This window comes from Chenopodium album, chromosome 23 (assembly GCF_948465745.1).
Source record: "Chenopodium album chromosome 23, dcCheAlbu1.1, whole genome shotgun sequence".
Classification (NCBI taxonomy): Eukaryota; Viridiplantae; Streptophyta; class Magnoliopsida; order Caryophyllales; family Amaranthaceae; genus Chenopodium; species Chenopodium album.
In genome coordinates, this window is record NC_137856.1 from 1874907 (window position 1) to 1895094 (window position 20188).

The 20188-nt window shown below is 34.0% G+C and overlaps 3 protein-coding genes across 3 annotated transcripts; all 3 read right to left on the minus strand.

Annotated features, from left to right (window-relative positions):
* Positions 1-682: 682 nt before the first annotated feature.
* LOC145609542 (F-box/LRR-repeat protein At3g59190-like) lies at positions 683-2285 on the minus strand (the record flags this gene model as incomplete). The annotated part of the gene is made up of 2 exons (XM_081665001.1): positions 2013-2285; positions 683-1541 (listed from the first exon to the last, which is right to left on the minus strand). A coding segment is annotated over exon 2 (837 nt), but the record flags the coding sequence as incomplete, so codon positions are not given.
* Positions 2286-6031: 3746 nt separating this feature from the next.
* LOC145609373 (F-box/LRR-repeat protein At3g59190-like) lies at positions 6032-8788 on the minus strand. Its single transcript, XM_081664872.1, has 4 exons — positions 8607-8788; positions 7197-8160; positions 6940-7101; positions 6032-6781 (listed from the first exon to the last, which is right to left on the minus strand). The coding sequence occupies exons 2-4, from the start codon at positions 8136-8138 to the stop codon at positions 6470-6472; spliced, it is 1416 nt and encodes a 471-aa protein (XP_081520998.1). The 5' UTR covers positions 8139-8160; positions 8607-8788; the 3' UTR covers positions 6032-6469.
* Positions 8789-11578: 2790 nt separating this feature from the next.
* Positions 11579-14133, minus strand: LOC145609374 (F-box/LRR-repeat protein At3g59190-like). The gene is made up of 4 exons (XM_081664873.1): positions 14000-14133; positions 12562-13528; positions 12311-12472; positions 11579-12144 (listed from the first exon to the last, which is right to left on the minus strand). Exons 2-4 carry the CDS (start codon positions 13504-13506, stop codon positions 11833-11835), a joined length of 1419 nt encoding a protein of 472 aa, XP_081520999.1. The 5' UTR covers positions 13507-13528; positions 14000-14133; the 3' UTR covers positions 11579-11832.
* Between the last annotated feature and the right edge of the window lie 6055 nt (positions 14134-20188).

Genomic DNA, 20188 nt, shown 5'->3' on the forward strand with positions numbered 1-20188 from the left:
ATTTCCCGGTCCCATTCTGAATGGAAACATTCCATCATTACAAACTTTTTGAAATGAGACCCCAAACAAGATGGTACTGTTTGAGTTCTTCTCCAACACTCACAGTCCCGATCAGACTGCAACATATAAGCATCCTCATTTTCATTACCTACGAATCTGATTCCCTGAAAATATGAGAGATAAGTCAGATTATTAGATAATTAGTGGCAATTACAAGAATAACAATATGTAGTTGTAAATCAGAAGAGCCTCTGCAAATACAATAATAAGAGTGCTAGTCATTTTTGAGAGCTAGGGATCAAAATCAAACATCACATTAACCTGTGTTAAAGTAAGTTCTTCTAGGAAAGGCGCGCAATTTAACAGCCCCATCAACAGTCTATTCCAATCATAATAGCCACAACAACCAAGCTTCAAACTTTTCAGATTACGAAAGACTGGCAGCTTACGGTTGAGTTCAGAAGCATCTACATAGTGTAAACCCTAGACCAATGGGCAAACCAGTTAGATAAAAAAAAAAATTGAACAGAGTATATTTGAAGAACTCATAGTGGTTGAAAGGGATAGAAGGACGCACCAATACAAACCATTCACGCAGATACAAATGCTGAACATTAGACATCAAACAGACAAAGTCCAGTACAATCCTAGTATCAAAATCGCAATTTTCAACTAGTTCAATGTCCGCTTCGACTAGAGCATTCAGACGTGCAATAGAGTAGCTCCTTGGACATGTGTCAAAATAATCTAGATACTCCAAGTTAGGAACATTAAACTCAACCTTACTCGTTCGGCCTTCATAGGGTATAACATTCTCTATAGCTAAGCTATGCAGAGAAGGTGAAGAAATTACAAGAGGAGCCTCAGGTTTCCACATACCATGTAGATCAAGGCGTTGAAGGGATGGGCAGCTCGAAACTAGCCTGGCCACAGAGTCATCATCTGGGAAGAAGATTAAAGAGAGATTAAACTCTTTCAATTTTGGCAAACACACAGACAAAGGAACGTCAAGATCAAGATTGACATCGAGCTTCAACAATTCCAATGTTCCACAATCAAATATTGTTGATGGTAGGTTTCCGGGTGCCCTCACACGAGCATAAATGTCAAGTTCCCTAACTTCTCGGGCTAAGGGAAAAGTTAACCAGGCATTCAAACGCATAGGTTCCATATCAGGTAAACACCTTGGACGACATTTTTGCAAGCAGTCGATCTCACAGTGACCCCCAACATGAAGTCTGAAAGTGGTTATATTCTGAGATTGAGATGCCACAGCTTTCAATACATTATCAACATACATCTCAAAAGCATGGTAAGAGTCAAACAACTGTAGACGTTTCTGACAATGACATATAGGCAAGTCATTGAATTCGAGGCGTGATAACCTGGTGTAAATCGTCTTCCATCGTGTCGACAAAGCACTAGTAGCAACAGCCTCTTTCATAGGAAGGAATGAAATAATGTGATTCAATAATTCGTCAGGTAAATTGCTAATCCTATCTTTGTTTTGAATCGTCATAATCGCAAAGTTCCAAAAAACCCTAGATTGAAATCATAGCACTCTCAATAACAATCATCATCATAATCATACAATCAGTTCAATTGAGATTAAAATTTCTGATTCTTTAACTTAATTAACCAAAATTCAATACCCACAAAAGCAACATTCAACAGAATTCATATCAGATTCCCCGCAAATGTAAAATTCGTATTAACATAAATCAAGATTTCTCAAGAACACACTCATTAATAAAAACAAAATCAAATTGAAAATGTAAGAATGAAAAATTGAAAAATCATTAACAACTACAATTGAAATATGAACTCAAGATCACAATCTACAGGACAAGACTAAACTAATTAAAATGGCATGATTATCAAAACAAAATCAAACGCAAGAACATCAAATTAAAACAGTTAGTATAAATAAAACATGAAGTATTCAATTCAGAAAGGAGAATAAGAGTAAACCCTAGTTCATCAATGTACAAAGGAGAGAGAAATCGACATACCTGATTGAAATGGGTGAGTTGATGATTTGTTGTAGAAGTTTCTGAAGAAGAGGAGGTTTTTAAATTTTGAGCTTTCTTTTTTTGTCTGAGTGAGTCTTAGAAATGGAGGGAAGAATGATAGTATAGAAGATGGAAAAATGATTTGGGAATTGGGAGTAAGGTGGAGTAGGAATGTAGGATGGTTCGATATGGCACGAATTCGCCACGAGCCCGAGCGACACAGCCAAGTACGATGGTCGGTCATGAAATGTGTATTGTATTTATTTTTTTATTTTTTTTGACAAGATAGTGATTATTTTTTTACAAATTTTTGTATACGGCTGGACACATGTTGGGCAGGGATTACTAGTAAAGTGTTACAGGTTTTGTTAGGGGTTACTTGTATTGTCAGGGGTTACTTACTTGTATGGGTGCTACTGGTTTTGGTCAGGGGTTACTTGTAGGATGTTATTGGTTTGGTCTGGGGTTACTTGCAGGAGTTACTCAGAATACAAGTAACCCCACAAAACAAGTAATTCCAGAATACAAGTAACACCCTACAAGTAACCCCATAATACAAGTAACACTCTACAAGTAACCTCTGCCACACCATGTGGCCTGCCGCACTGAAAAACCCCTGGACTCTAACTTAATTTGACTCAAACCGACACCATCTGCAGATCTAACGTGCGGCCACCGTCGGCTTGCTCTAGCCGAAGTTCCGACGCCGGCGAAGCCCAGCGCAGCCAACCACCTGATCGACGACCACCACACCTAGCCCTTGCTTCCCTCTCCCTTGCGTGAACAAGCAGCATCACAGACGACATATGTTGTCCGGCCAGCCTTGTCGTCAGCCAGCCACCTGCTGTCGCCTGCGACCTGCTGATGGTCGCCCAGACCACCCCCGCCGTACCACCTTTCTTCCTCCCTTCTCTCTCCTTCTTGGTTTTGTTATTTTAATTAAGTTTGCATATTGTCATTAATATGGTTTAATTAGTTTAAAGTATGATTAATTTTGTATCAAAACCATATTTCAAAGGTTTAATTTAGATTTTCAAATTTATTATTATGAGTATTATTTTTAGAATTGTGACATAATTAAAGTTAGAGTTTTTAATTTAGTAAAAACATGATTTTTAGGGTTCCTACATAAATTGATTTGAGGCTTTTATATATCTAGCGATTCTATGACTTAATTAAGCATAAAAGTGATGTTAGATGAAGTTTTGAGGGGTTTTTAATTAAATTATAATGCTGAAATTTTGCCCAAAGTAGTACTTTTGATGGTTTTATGAAAAGGAGTTTAAATTAATCAGTAATTACCCATTAAAAGAGAAGTTATTTAGGGGTTTTTAAATAATTTTCAGATTATTATTAGTTGTTTAAATTAAAGTGAGTTTAAGTTGCCAGAAATTGTGTTACAAGGGTGATTAATATAGTATTATTGTCCCTTTATGTAGGAGACTTGGTTCGGGAATTGTTGTAGAGTACTCGGTTATTTTAAGAGCTTATTTGAGCTACGTACGCGTACTCGGAAATTTATAAAGCATGTAGAAACATGCTAGAATTTATTTAAGTGATTCTAATTTAGTGTCATGCTAGGAATTGGTTAGAATGGTTGAATTGAAATGAGATTGGTGATATGAATTTGATTGGTTGAATTGAGAATGGTTTTGGTGAATTATTTGTGAAGTATGATTGCTTGAAATAAATTATTTATTGGATTGGTGATTGGAAATAGTTAAGTTGGCATGTTGTATATGAACCACACTTTTATTATTGACATCTTAATAAGCATGTTTAATCAAACTAATTAATTTGGTTTAGAATATTGAAAAGGAATTTTATTATGGTTCATGTAATTTTTTATTGATGTTTTAAGCATGAAGAAAGAGTTATTTAAGTGTCTTTGTACACGAGGAATAAATTATATTTTGGTACCTTCGTGCACTTAAGGTGTTTTTAACACTGAGAGATAGGATTTGTGGCGCTTTATGCGTTTAAGGTGTCTTTGACACCGAGGTAGATTTAAAAAGAGTTCAACATTAAATGTTATGTGGTCACTAATTATTCAAGAATTAAATTGGTATGTTTGATTGTTTGAATAATTATTATGATTGAATGTTTATGGTTTGAGACTCATCACCAAGTCTAATAATATGTAAATAACGTAAAGTGAAAGAGATTACGCACCAAAACTCTTGGAACGTATATACCTTGAGTATGAACATATGTGGGGAGTTATGCGACTTTATATTTGACCACAACTTCTACTACTGGTACAGGACGCTGTACTTTCCATTTTTATTATGCGCAGGAATTCCGCCACTTACAAGTGGTTCTTTTATAATGGAACGGTTAGCTCCCGTGTTAGTACCCCTTTATTGGTTCAGGTTAGGTGGAAACCCGTTCGATGCGTAATCAAGCTAAATAAATAAATTAGTTATGTATTAGTTGGTTATTGAGTATGTTGTATGCTTGTTAACAGGTGCAACAAGGTAAGTTGTGTGATGATAGGGTGAAAACATATTAGTGTGTTTTATTTGTACTTATGTACTCAGCATTGTTGATTGTGTGTTTATGTATTTGTTTGGCCTTGTCTTTATCTTGGCCCTACGACGATCCATTTCTAATGGCGAGTAGCCGAGTAGTGGGGTCAAGTAGAGAGGAGCTTTTCAGGTGATGAAGCAAATTCACGATGGGCATGAGTGAAGAGCGAATCATGTGTAAGTTCCATAAGTTTATGATGTGGCTTATTGCTTTGATTATTATATTATATTATGCTTGTGAGACTAACGCAAAGGTTTTTAAGTATTTGTTCGGTTTTAATAAGGGCCTACAATGGGGCTCAATTCATAAGTAATATCCACACTTACAATCAAACATAAGAATTGGAACATAATTAAGACAAGAATTGCGAAAAAAAATAGATACTAATTCATGGTTTTTGCTTTAGAATTGAAATTCGTACCTCCTTCCAATTTCCGTCTCAATTGACTTTGTTAAATGAGCACAAATCTGAAACAATTAGATGTTAGGATTGATAGGCAAGAGCGAATTAGAGGTTTTGGGAAGAAATTTGAAAAAAGAAAAACAACAATTCATGGATTTTTTTTGAAGAAAAGAGTGACTTGGGTATATTTATACCGGAAAATCGAGGAAGAATGGGGTAAATTTGAAAAAAATAGCTAGTCGTTAGTGTGGGGCCCACGGTAACTTTCCGTCACCGGAGTTAGGTTCTGGTGGTAAAAACTTTCTTTTTTTTTTATGAGGTGGTAAAATAAAACTTTTGGATGTGGAGGTGGTAAAAGCAATTTTTGTGTTTTTATGAGGTGGTTAAAGTCAAAATTTTCCCTTTTTAATCTTTTTTTAAGTAAAAAGAGAATAACCCCTTCAAAAAAAAAAAAAAAAGTAAAAAGAGAATAAAATATTGTCTCCTTCATCTTACAAACAACCACATTAATCACGATAATCCATCTTCAAATGCACTCAAGAATTCTTACTACTACTAGTACACATGGTCTGATTTACTGAGCTGAACTGAACTTATTAGAGCTGAGCTGAACTGAACTTATTAGAGCTGATCTGAACTGAACTATTTGACTATTGATTAGTGATTTTTAACTACGAATTAATGATCTTTGATTATTTATTATTATATATAATTAGTACTATAAAAAAATTAAAAAATAAAAAATAAAAAAAAAAGTTAAGGGTTCGTTTGGCATCGCTGTGGTTTTCTGTTTTTTGGTTTTTTATTTTTTAAAAGTATATTATATATGTCACATAATGAATCAAAAATTATTTAGACTTATTAAAATCATGATAATTTTGAAAACTGACAACAGAAAAGTGGAAACACCTTTTTCTTGTTTTCTGTTTTTGGTTTTTAGTTTTCAAAAAAACAGGAAACTGAAAACCAAAATGATGCCAAACAAGCCCTAAGTTGGATCTTCTTAATATAAACCACCAGTCAAAACTAGAAAAGAATTTATGATAACCATAAAAAATTATTCATTTACCACTCTATTTTCTTTTGGAAAGCAATTAATATTTGTAACTTTGTATCAATAGCAATTAGCAAAATCTTTACAAGCTATGCGCAAAGGAAGAAAAGGAAACCTATATAGCAACATATAACCTGTGCAACGGTTAAAATTTTATACAACTGTATTATTCCAAATTTCAGAACTCAAATTAGGAACTTTGAATCTCCTCTTCATCTGCAGCTTAACATGAAGTTCAGAACAACAGCAGAAGTTTACCAGTAAAGATAAGATTCTTAACTACTTGAAATCACTCATGCCTCTCTGACTATAGTAGCACTAACACCCAAATATAAAGTGCTCATCACTGCAAAGTCGCGAACAGACACCATCCAAACTGTCTATGCAAAACAACAATACTACTTATTCTAACCATTAAAGAGTACTACATCCATTATTTGAGAGTGCTCACAATATGAGACCCAAATAAAATCACTCGTCTTTTACAGTTACTGAACAAGTGATCGAGGCTCTTGGTAACTCCTCATAATATGTCCTTGTTATCTGTATAATTGAAGGGTGATAAACTACAACCACCAACTCCTCCAAAACTAATGAGTTTCTCATAAAATACTTGATGATTTCCCGATCCCATTCTGAATGGTAATATTCCTTCCATACAAACTTTTTGAAATGAGACCCCAAACAAGATGGTACTGTTTGAGTTTTTCTCCAAGACTGACATTCCTGATCAGACACCATCATATAAGTTTCATCACTTTCATCACGTATGACTCTGGTTCCCTGAAAATATGAGAGATAAGTCAGATAATAAGATAATTACAAGAATAATAATATGTAGTTGCATGTAAAATTGTAAATCAGAAGAGCCTCTGCAAATACAATAATAAGAGTGCTAGTCATTTTTGAGAGCTTGGGATAAAATCAAACATCACATTAACCTCTGTTAAAGTAAGTTCTTCTAGGAAAGGCGCGCAATTTAACAGCCCCATCAACAGTTTATTCCAATCATAATTGCCACAACAACCAAGCTTCAAACTTTTCAGATTACGAAAGACTGGCAGCTTACAGTTGAGTTCAGAAGCATCTACATAGTGTAAACCCTAGACCAATGGGCAAACCAGTTAGATAAAAAAAGACAGAATATAATTGAAGCCCGGTCAGAACTCATAAGGATGAAAGGGATAAAAGGACGCACCAATACAAGCCAACCACGCAGAAACAAATGCTGAACATTGGACATCAAACAGACAAAGTCCAGTACAATCCTAGTATCAAAATCGCAATTTTCAACTAGTTCAATGTCCGCTTCGACTAGAGCATTCAGACGTGCAATAGAGTAGCTCCTTGGATATGTGTCATAATAATCTAGATACTCCAAGTTAGGAACATTAAACTCAACCTTACTCGTTCGGCCATCATAGGGTAAAACATTCTCTATAGCTAATCTATGCAGAGAAGGTGAAGAAATTACAAGAGGAGCCTCAGGTTTCCAGATACCATGTAGATCAAGGCGTTGAAGGGATGGGCAGCTCGAAACTAGCCTAGCCACAGAGTCATCAAACGGGAAGTAGATTAAAGACAGATTAAACTCTTTCAAGTTTGGCAAACACACAGACAAAGGAACATCAAGATCAAGATTGACATCGAGCTTCAACAGTTCCAATGTTCCACAATCAAATATTGTTGATGGTAGGTTTCCGGGTGTCCTCACACGAGCATAAATGTCAAGTTCCCTAACTTCTCGGGCTAAGGGAAAAGTTAACCAGGCATTCAAACGCATAGGTTCCATATCAGGTAAACACCTTGGACGACATTTTTGCAAGCAGTCGATCTCACAGTGACCCCCAACATGAAGTCTGAAAGTGGTTATATTCTGAGATTGAGATGCCACAGCTTTCAATACATTATCAACATACATCTCAAAAGCATGGTAAGAGTCAAACAACTGTAGACGTTTCTGACAATGACATATAGGCAAGTCATTGAATTCGAGGCGTGATAACCTGGTGTAAATCGTCTTCCATCGTGTCGACAAAGCACTAGTAGCAACAGCCTCTTTCATAGGAAGGAATGAAATAATGTGATTCAATAATTCGTCAGGTAAATTGCTAATCCTATCTTCGTTTGGAATCGTCATAATCGCAAAGTTCCAAAAAACCCTAGATTGAAATCATAGCACTATCAATAACAATCATCATCATAATCATACAATCAGTTCAATTGAGATTAAAATTTCTGATTCTTTAACTTAATTAACCAAAATTCAATACCCATAAAAGCAACATACATAAAAATTCACATCAATTACCAGCAAATATATAATTTGCATTAAGATAAATCAAGAATTCTCAAGAACACACTCAATTGAAAAGGTAAGAATGAAAAATTGAAAATCATTAACAATTACAATTGAAATATGAACTCAAGATCACAATCTACAGGAAAAGACTAAATTAATTAAAATGGCATGATTATCAAAACAAAATTAAACGCAAGAACATCTAATTAAAACAATTAGTACAATTAAAGCATGAATCATTTCAGAAAGGAGAATAAGAGTAAACCCTAGTTCATCAATGTACATAGGAGAGAGAAATCGACATACCTGATTTAAATGGGTGAGTTGATGATTTGTTGTAGAGGTTTCTGAAGAAGAGGAGGTTTTTGAATTGTGAGCTTTCTTTTTTGTCTGAGTGAGTTTTAAAAATGGAGGGAACAACAATAGAATAGAAGATGAATAAATGATTTGGGAATTGGGAGTAAGATCTAAGATGGAGTAGGATGGCACCACATGGTTCAATATGGCACGAATTCACCACGAGCCCGAACGGCACAGCCAGGTACGATGGTCGGGCATGAAATGTGTACGGTGATTATTTTTTAGTCTTATACGATATTTTATTTCATGAGATAGATGGATCTTTTGGTATTGATCATAATATATATAGCGTTTGTTCATATTTACTTTATTTCAGTTCAGCTCTAATCAGTTCAATTTAGCTCAATTCGATTCACATTTTCAGCTCCCAATTTTCTTCTCTCATAAAATATTTCAACTCCAATCAGTTCAGTTCAGTAAATGTAAACCGGCCCTTTGTCTTTTTATCGCTAAATAATGTCTCATTTCGGAGGGATATCTGCTAAAATGAAAAGAAAAGAAAAAAAAGAAAAAAAATCCAAATACACAAAATTTTTAAAAAATCCAAATACTCTGTACCAACAATTTCTTTTTAAATGTGTGCACATAAACTGTCATTTCAATTGGCGGTTTAAAATAAAAAAATAAACAAAGCAAACTACAGAATTGTAGCGAGAACCAAAGATGCATAGTAATTGAGAAATTGAAGAAATAGCTAGAAGATCTACTTTCACATACCTTAGCAACCCAACAAATCCACAATTACCATCACCAACTCTAAAATTGCAAACAACCATGAGTTATGATCATCAAAACTTGCTCAGAATATTTTTAATTAATTGGTGTTATTCTAATGCAACCTCTTACTATCTCCAAATTTTGTCCATTGATGTATTTCTCTAGTGAGTTGCCTTATTTATCGTCACAATGCAAAGGTGAAGATGAGAGATTGGGGGTAATGTGTTGGTGGTGACGAAATGGTTTTATGGGTTTAGTTAAAAACAAGCCCCTAATTCAATTATCAGTTCATCATTATTAATCGCCTTGGAAAACTTTCGTCTTTCTGTTCATTAATTTGCCTCAAATCTTTTATAAAGGTTACTCATCCGTCAAGGACTTAGGGTACCTGCATCTATATATTGGACTATAGGACTTTGCTCATGTTTATAATTATCTTGGGGTTACCCCAGGCTTGGTGTTACTCAATGTAATCAACTCGACTTAATAACTCAATGTGCTCAAATCGATTCAATGTGATGTGATGTGACACGTATGTGCAGGCTCAACTCGATGATGACTCGATGTGTATGACTCGTGTGTGCAGAGTGTTGACTCAACTCAATATGGCACGACTCAAAACTCAATGTACATGACTTGTGTGTGCATTGTGTTGTGATTGTGCTCGTGTGACTCGAATATACAGAAAAGCAAAAAAATTCCGTCATTTTTGTGGAGGGTACCGACTTTCTCTCGAAAAAAAAAGACGTAAAAAGAAAGAAGTAAAGTGTTTGTGAAAAATGAAGTTTTTGAACTTCCTCAAAAAGGAAAAGATGAAAAGAATAAATCAAGTGATGGTGCATGTTGAATGAGCTTAATCAAGTGTATACATTGATCTTGTCTCTCATGGTGCAAGGATTGTAGTATCCTAGAGTATCTCGATTGATGACTCAATGATGAAAGTATTTGGGCAACTTAGGCGCAGAGGCTAAGCACTTCATACTTTGTGATGCAATGATGATATGAGTAATGAATGATTTTAAGTAGACAAAGCATGCTTCAAAGTTGTATCATGATTTCATGACAAAAGGTTCCTAAGGGAAGGATTATTTTAGCTATGTGTGTGTGATGTATGTGAAAGTGACACTACGGTTAGGCCGCAAAAGCTAAGGTTGTGGAAAAAAATTATTGAGAAGAGCCAAATGATGGTGACTCTTAGGCTAGGTAGGCCAATAATGTAGGGATCAAGCCCCCAAGTCTAGCTCTAAATGGATAGGGATGAGCATTATATTATAGATCCCTTGATATGATCATGTATGAATGTAAATGTGAATGTGTTTTTATTACGGCCACACCTCAATTGCCTACATATCCGTTAGAAATCAGGCCGAACGTAGCTCGATTCGAATTTGTTAATAAAAATTAGCAAAACACAAAACCTTACATACGTAGTAGAAAAATAAAAGTAAGCTAATTAGGAAAAATGAAGAAAAAAAAAAAAAAACTATTTAATTGGAGCATGTTCGAGTAATTTTCGTACTTATGTTGTGTTTGAATTGAGGCTTTTTTAAAAATAAAATAAAAATGGAAGCTTAACTTCGAATTTGTGTTTTCTATCGTGTTAAAAACTTTAGTTTTATTGCAATAATGTGTATATACAAGTACAAGTACAAAGGAGCAATACTTTATTAACAATCTAAATTGTCTTTAGGAGTATAAATGTCCAAACATTATTCTCAGAAGTTAAAAAAAACAATTATATTAATGAGGGAAAATAAATACATAAACATTAAGGGGAAAAAACAATTAACACTAATGATGGCAAATACTTAAATAAATATATTAAATGGTACTCATAATTTCCAAACACTACATGAGTTGTAACTCTTTAACTTCTAGAGTAGGGATAGTAAACACGGAGATTGCTCACAAAGTTAAATTGGATTTCGAAAAAAAAAAGTATAGGTTGGATCTTCTTAATATAACCTACCAGTCAAAACTAAAAAAGAATTTATGATCAACCATAAAAAATTATTCATTTACCACACTATTTTCTTTTGGAAAGCAAGAAATGTTTGTAACATTGTATTGATAGCAAAATCTTTACAAGCTATGCGCAAAGGAAGAAAAGGAAACCTTTACAGCAACACATAACCTATACAAGGGTTAAAATTTTATACAACTGTATCTCCTCTTCATCTGCAGCTTAACAGGAAATTTAGAAGAACAGCAGAAGTTTAGCAGTGAAGTTAAGATTCTTAACCACTTGAAATGCGTCATGCCTTTCTGTCTATAGTAGCACTAGCACCCAAATATAGAGGAGTGCTCATCACTGTAAAGTCGCGAACAGACACCATCTAATCCTAACATCAAACTCCAAATTGTCTATACAAAACAACAATACTACTTATTCTAACCACTAAAGAGTACTACATCCATTATTTGAGAGTGCTCACAATATGAGACCCAAATAAAATCACTCGTCTTTTACAGTTACTGAACAAGTGATCGAGGCTCTTGGTAACTCCTCATAATATGTCCTTGTTATCTGTATAATTGAAGGGTGATGAACTACAACCACCAACTCCTCCAAAACTAATGAGTTTCTCATAAAATACTTGATGATTTCCCGATCCCATTCTGAATGGAAATATCTCTTCCATACAAACTTTTTGAAATGAGACCCCAAACAAGATGGTACTGTTTGAGTTCTTCTCCAACACTCACAGTCCCGATCAGACGCCATCATATAAGCTTCATCACTTTCATCACCTATGAATCTGATTCCCTGAATATATGAGAGATAAGTCAGACAATAAGATAATTAGCAACAATTACAAGAATAATAATACGTAGTTGCATGTAAAATTGTAAATCAGAGCCTCTGCAAATACAATAATAAGAGTACTAGTCATTTTTGAGAGCTTGGGATCAAAATCAAACATCACATTAACCTGTGTTAAAGTAAGTTCTTCTAGGAAAGGCGCGCAATTTAATAGCCCCATCGACAGTTTATTCCAATCATTATAGCCACAACAACCAAGCTTCAAACTTTTCAGATTACGAAAGACTGGCAGCTTACAGTTGAGTTCAGAAGCATCTACATAATCCAAACCCTAGACCAATGGGCAAACCAGTTAGATAAAAAATTGAACAGAGTATATTTGAAGAACTCATAGTGGTTGAAAGGGATAGAAGGACGCACCAATACAAACCATTCACCCAGATACAAATGCTGAACATTAGACATCAAACAGACAAAGTCCAGTACAATCCTAGTATCAAAATCGCAATTTTCAACTAGTTCAATGTCCGCTTCGACTAGAGCATTCAGACGTGCAATAGAGTAGCTCCTTGGATATGTGTCAAAATAATATAGATACTCCAAGTTAGGAACATTAAACTCAACCTTACTCGTTCGGCCATCATAGGGTAAAACATTCTCTATAGCTAATCTATGCAGAGAAGGTGAAGAAATTACAAGAGGAGCATCAGGTTTCCAGATACCATGTAGATCAAGGCGTTGAAGGGATGGGCAGCTCGAAACTAGCCTAGCCACAGAGTCATCAAACGGGAAGTAGATTAAAGAGAGATTAAACTCTTTCAAGTCTGGCAAACACACAGACAAAGGAACATCAAGATCAAGATTGACATCGAGCTTCAACAATTCCAATGTTCCACAATCAAATATTGTTGATGGTAGGTTTCTGGGTGTCCTCACACGAGCATAAATGTCAAGTTCCCTAACTGCTCGGGCTATGGGAAAAGTTAACCAGGCATTCAAGCGCATAGATTCCATATCAGGGAAACAAACTCGATTGCAAGCTGAAGACAGGTATCTGATCTCACAGTGACCCCCAAAATGAAGTCTAAAAGTGGTTATTTTCTGAGATTGAGATGCCACAGCTTTCAATACATTATCGACATACATCTCAAAAGCATGGTAAGAGTCGATCAAATGTGGACGTTTCTGACAATGACATATAGGGAAGTCATCGAATTCGAGGCGTGATAACCAGGTGTAAATTTTCTTCCATCGCTTCGACAAAGCACTAGTAGCCACAGCCTCTTTCATAGGAAGGAATGAAAGAATGTGAATCAATAATTCGTCAGGTAAATTGCTAATCCTATCTTTCTTTGGCATCGTCATAATCGCAAAGTTCCAAAAAACCCTAAATTGAAATCATAGCACTATCAATAATAATCATCATCATAATCATATAATCAGTTCAATTGAGATTAAAATTTCTGATTGTTCAACATAATTAACCAAAATTCAATACCCACAAAAGCAACATTCAACAGAATTCATATCAGATTCCCCGCAAATGTAAAATTCGTATTAACATAAATCAAGATTTCTCAAGAACACACTCATTCATAAAAACAAAATCAAATTGAAAATGTAAGAATAAAAAATTGAAAAATCATCAACAACTACAATTGAAATATGAACTCAAGATCACAATCTATAGGACAAGACTAAATTAATTAAAATGGCATGATTATCAAAACGAAATCAAACGCAAGAACATCAAATTAAAACAATTAGTATAAATAAAACATGAAGTATTCAATTGAGAAAGAAAAATAAGAGTAAACCCTAGTTCATCAATGTACAAAGGAGAGAGAAATTGTCGTACCTGATTGAAATGGGTGTGTTGTTGATGTCTTGTAGAAGTTTCTGAAGAACAGAAGTTTTTGAATTGTGAGCTTTCTTTTCTGTCTGAGTGAGTTATAAAATGGAGGGAACAACAATAGAATAGAAGATGAAAAGAATGATTTGGGAGTAACTACTGAGTAAGGTGGAGTAGGATGGCACCAAATGGTTCACCACGGGCCCGAGCGACACAGCCAAGTACGATGGTCGGTCATGAAATGTGTACAGTAATTATATTTTAAAATTTGGGACGAGCGCAAGCACGACGGGTTAATATATATGATATCGTATTTCATACAATGTAATATTGGTATTGATCATAATATTTTTTTTTTTAGGGAAGGTATTGATCATAATATATTTAGTCTTATCACTAAATAATGTCTCATTTTAGAGCGATATCTGTTAAAATACAAAAAAAAAAAAAAAAAAAAAAAAAAAATCTACAAATACACAATTTTTTCACAAAATTCCCACTATATCTTTCAAATAAAATAAAATTCCCACTATATGGTCCATGTCAATAATTTCTTCTTAAATAACTTTTTTTGTGTACGCACAAATTGTCATTTCAATTGGTGGTTTCAAAACAAAAAATTAAACAAATAAACAAAGCAAACTACATAATTATAGCGAGAACCAAAGATGCATAGCAATTGAGAAATTGAAGGAATACCTTGGCATCAATCATCAAATAAATGATCAAGATGCACCTTGCACTTGAACATATGTAAGAATTTAGAATTATTTTTTTTATTGAAAATAAGTTTAAATTAGATCAGATTCAATGTCGACAATGGCGGATCTTGGGCCAAAAGGTTTGGGGGCCATGGTTTGATCCCTGGACCTTTGGCTAAAAAATTAAACATAATACTTAACCACTATGCCATAACTTTTTAAGCATGATTATTATTCATTATATTAGTTAAAACCAATAACTTAGACTAATTAAGGGAGACCGGGCCCCGACCAGCCACAATGAATGTCCGCCTCTGAGTGTCGAGGGCCTCGAGGCTACGATACTTATGCAGATTGTAAGTTGTTGTGGGAGGGATTGATCATGTGACTACTCATAATAATTTAGTAGCTCTAACCATTATTCCACCCATTTTGCAAACTTATAAAACTAATGTGGTTATATCCAAAAGAACTAGCCGTTTGGAACATAATATATAAACATATAACCTTTTAACCTTATCCTATAATTCCTCCGTTCTATTAATATTGCAACAATGGACTTTTTTCACTATTTATTACTCTTGTTTGATCATATAATATGATTTATACGTTAAGCTAAATATAGTCATGTGGGATTTTGTTGGATTCGTCTCACAAAATACTTTCACAATATCAACTTTTTATAAATTTTACTCTTACACAATTATAGATATTTAGCATATAAAATGTGCTTTGGGATGCGTAATTTCCTCCTTGTTGCAATATTAATAGAACGAAGGAAGTATATAAAGTGAAAGGGGGTTTTATTGGGTGATAAATTTTACTTGCCCAAAATACCCCTCTCATTTTTATCTTTTATCTTTTTTTTTTTTTTTTTTTTTTTTAATAACTACCATCTAAAAAACTGACATCCGGGGAAAAAAAACTCTTTCCTTTGAAAGAGAAACAGAGAATATTAAACTTGATAGATTCACACGCACGAATTTTTGTGTATCTCTTAGCTTGTTTTAAGTAAAGAGAACATAATATTGTCTCATTCATCTTACAAACAAACACTTTAATCACGATAATCCATCTTCAAATGCACTCAAGAATTCTCACTACTACTAGTACACATCTTGACTAGCAAAGCATTATATTATATCAAACAAACAACTACGTCAATCCTCAATCACTATAAACTATAATCTACGTTAAGAGTTGTAAAAAAATCTCACTACTAGTAGTACAACTCTTGAGTTGCTTGACTAGAAGTAAGAAATTCAATGACTTAAAAACCTTGATTAATCATGATATTCCATCTTCAAACGCACTCAAGAATTCTTACTACTGCAAGTTCATACCTTGACTAGCAAAGCATTTGATTAAGGCTCTGTTCTCTTACGTTGAAATTCAGTTCAGCTCAGTTAAGTTCAGTTCAGTTCAGCTCCTAATTTCCTTCTCTTATAAAATATTCATTTCAGTTCAGTTCAGTTCAGATCAGTTCAGTTCAGCAGAGTTCAGTCAATGAGAACATACCCTAAATCAAACAAACAATCGCATTATATCAAACAAACAACTACGTCAATCCTCAATCACAATAATCTATCTTAAAAGCACTAAAAATTCTTACTACTAGTAGTACAACTCTTGAGTTTCTTGACTAGAACCAAGAAATATGACTTAAAAACCTTGATTAATCAAACTAATCTCATACTTAGACTGAGTCAAAATTTGTTGCAAAAATTCCAAATAAAGTCTTCACTCAAGTTTTACTCGGTCATGGGTTACTCGAGCTACTCGGTTAGGCGTTACTCGAGTCACTCGGTAAGGGGTTATTTAAGGAGTTCATTTAGGGGTTACTCAGTGAGTGGTTACTTAAGGGTTTATAGTTAGGGGTTATTTGAGGGGCTACTAATTTTGGAGTTACTTGGTTAGGGGTTACTCGAGAGATTATCAAATTCCTTTTAATTACCTATCCAAAGAACTCCTAAGCTAACCAATTATAATGTTGGCCCATATTCTTTAGGGCTTTCCTATCGTAACATTTTAATTTAGGATCAATCTTATTCTTGTGCTCTTACGTACTCCAAAAAATATCATCAAGGTCTACATATCCCCAACAAGATATTTAACACAAACAAGAAATAAGTCAAATATCTGTTCCAATCCAAGCAATGATATTAGCTTTACTAATTTTCTATACTCCATATGTAATTACTTAATAATCTCAAGTATGCCATGCAAACCAAATACATTATAATCACTAGCAATTGCTAACTAAGTCTGATTATCTTAGTCAAAAACTTAATTCATAATAATAACATTCCACACATATTTATTTATGACTTTATTAATATCTAAAATTTAAAGTTACTTATACTATACATTAGTCAATATTCTACATGCTTTTTAACAAGTATCATAATGCAAGATTCCTTTATAAAGAATATAAAAAAAATAAAATAATTAACATAAAAAATTACTTACATATTCCTTCTCTATATTTAATGAAACGAACTAATCATGATAGGTAAATCAAGTCAAAACATATATAATGATTTTCATGCAACACATAATATTTGTGACAATATTTTTCTTATAAGAGACTAAATCATACGATTAAGTCAATAATGCTTAGTCAAACTACACATTCAAAATAATAAATATCATGAAAGCCTACATACTCACAAGAAAAAATATCAAATAAAAGACAAGTACAAATCAATACCTATTCCAATCCAAGCAATGCTATTAACTTTTACTACTATTCTATACTTTATATCAACATAAGTGTCAATACTTATGATGTGTTCATTTTATATATATATTTATCCCCGTCCCTTGGTCGTAATTAGTAGTGTTTTTGGCTCATAAGAGCCACTTTTATTACTAATTTGTGTTTTCCAGTGCTTTGGTAGTTTTGCTTGAGTTTTGTAGGAATTTGCGTACTTGGAGCTTTTTCCCGGGGTTTTTGAGGAGCATCTACAAGTGTTGGAAGACCGCGACCCAGTGCGTTAGCCCAAGACCGATCGGAGGTATTGACCGGTGACTATGGGCTCGGTTATGGAGGCCCAATCGAGGTTCAATTATGGCCCAAGTTGAAGCCTTGCCCAAGCCACAAGGCCCCGCCCGAAGGCGCGCCCGGCCGGGCGGGGCGGAGCAATGCTTTAAGACTTCCCGCGCCCGGCCGGGCGCGAGAAGGCATCTGAGACGAAAAAGGCGGGCCCGGTCGGGCGAGCCACTGCCCGACCGGGCGCGAGTAGTGCTTAGGGAGATTAGTTTTCCAATTGCTTTTGTTTAGCGGAGATTTTCTTGCTTAGTATTAATGTGTTATTTTTAGGCAAAATTAGGGACTTCTTCATTACTCTCTTATTCTAGTTTTTATTCTCCTTCTCTCTACTTAAACTTTCTCTCTCTAGACTTTTATTCTCTCTTGTTCCTTTAACTCAATTGTAATTCCGCCGTCTTGGTACGATTTCTCTCTTAATTAATCTCAGTATTTTATTCATTCAATTTCTTCATGTCTTGTTTAATTATTATGTTTTATTTAGTTTTAATTATGTCTGAGTAGTTTTCCTTCTAGGGTTTATGGGGATCTAATAAATAATATGAAGGGGTAATTTTATGGTTGTTGATCATTAATGCTTAATTGATTTCCCATTGATTGTTTAAATGCTAAGCAATTAGATTTGGCCAGGTTTAATTGTATGAGTTTAGCAATATTGATTCGAGATTCGAGAGATGAGAATTGATGTTTAGGCTTAGTTTCAATAGGCAGATTAATTTATAAATGGTTAGGTCGAGATTCGAGAGAGAGATTTAATACCGGTAAATTAATTCTATGATTGTAATACGTAGCGAAAGCCCTTTATGATCTGATTAATTAATGCATTGATGATTGATTATTGTGTTTGCCCTGGAATATTGTTTATTAGTGAACCTATGCCCTAGGCCTTTTTATATTTGATTTCTTCCTTAATTATTCTCCTTACTCATAATCTTCGTAGTATAGTTTATAATCACAACAAATATTGGTTACTCTAATAATTTAGACTATATTAATTAATTAGGAGTAGAAAGACTTGTTTCCCTGTGGATTCGACCCTACTTCCCTATCTACATAAGCTAGTGGACTTAGGTAATTATTTTTTATTAGGTGATACGACTTTAGCCTGTCAACTTATCAATTGTGTGTGATATAAATAGTTAATAACGTTAATCCATTTCAATAATTTATATTTCATGCAAGAATGAATTCATGCACAAACTTACAAAAACTAAACCAAATAACAAAATAATAATGACTAATCCAATATATTTAATTAGTTCTTCACTAATGGCATCTTAATTTGGATAACAAGACGGTGCACACATATATTATACAAAGTAATATGTAATTAAAAACTATGCATACAATAGAAAGCAATTTGAAACATATTTCAATATAAAATGACTATATCTTACATATGTATTGCACGAATTCAAGCACAAAATATTAATGTCCAATTCAAATATATTTATTTAGTGCTTCACTATTAGCATCCTAATTTAATTTTGATTAACAAAATGGTGCGCGCGCATCGCGCGCGGAGCACTAAACTAGTATAAACAAAGTCACATTTTAACCTTATCCTATATATAAAGTGAAAGGGGGTTTTGGGCGATAAATTTCACTTACTCAAAATACCCCTCTCATTTTTATCTTTCATCTTTTTTTTTAATTTTATTTTTTAATTTTTTATTTTTTTAATAACTACCATCTAAAAAAACTAACATCCGGGGATAAAAAAAAACCCGTTCATTTGAAAGAGAAACAGAGAATATTAAACTTGATAGATTCACACGTATGAATTTTCGTGCATCTCTTAGCTTGTTTTAAGTAAAGAGAACATAATATTGTCTCATTCATCTTACAAACAAACACTTTAATCACGATAATCCATCTTCAAATGCACTCAAGAATTCTTACTACTACTAGTACACATCTTGACTAGCAAAGCATTATATTATATCAAACAAATAACTATGTCAATCCTCAATCACTATAAAGTATAATCTATGTTAAGAGCACTAAAAAAATCTCACTACTAGTAGTACAACTCTTGAGTTGCTTGACTAGAAGTAAGAAATACAATGACTTAAAAATCTTGATTAATCATGATATTCCATCTTCAAACGCACTCAAGAATTCTTACTACTGCAAGTTCATACCTTGACTAGCAAAGCATTTGATTAAGGCTCTGTTCTCTTACATTGAAATTCAGTTCAGTTCAGCTCCTAATTTCCTTCTCTTATAAAATATTCATTTCAATTTAGTTCAGTTCAGTTCAACTCCTAATTTCCTTCTCTTATAAGATATTCATTTCAGTTCAGCTCAGTTCAGTTCAGTTGAGTTCAGTCAATGAGAACAGACCCTAAATCAAACAAACAACCGCATTATATCAAACAAACAACTACGTCAATCCTCTAGTAGTACAACTCTTAGTTTCTTGACTAGAAGCAAGAAATACAA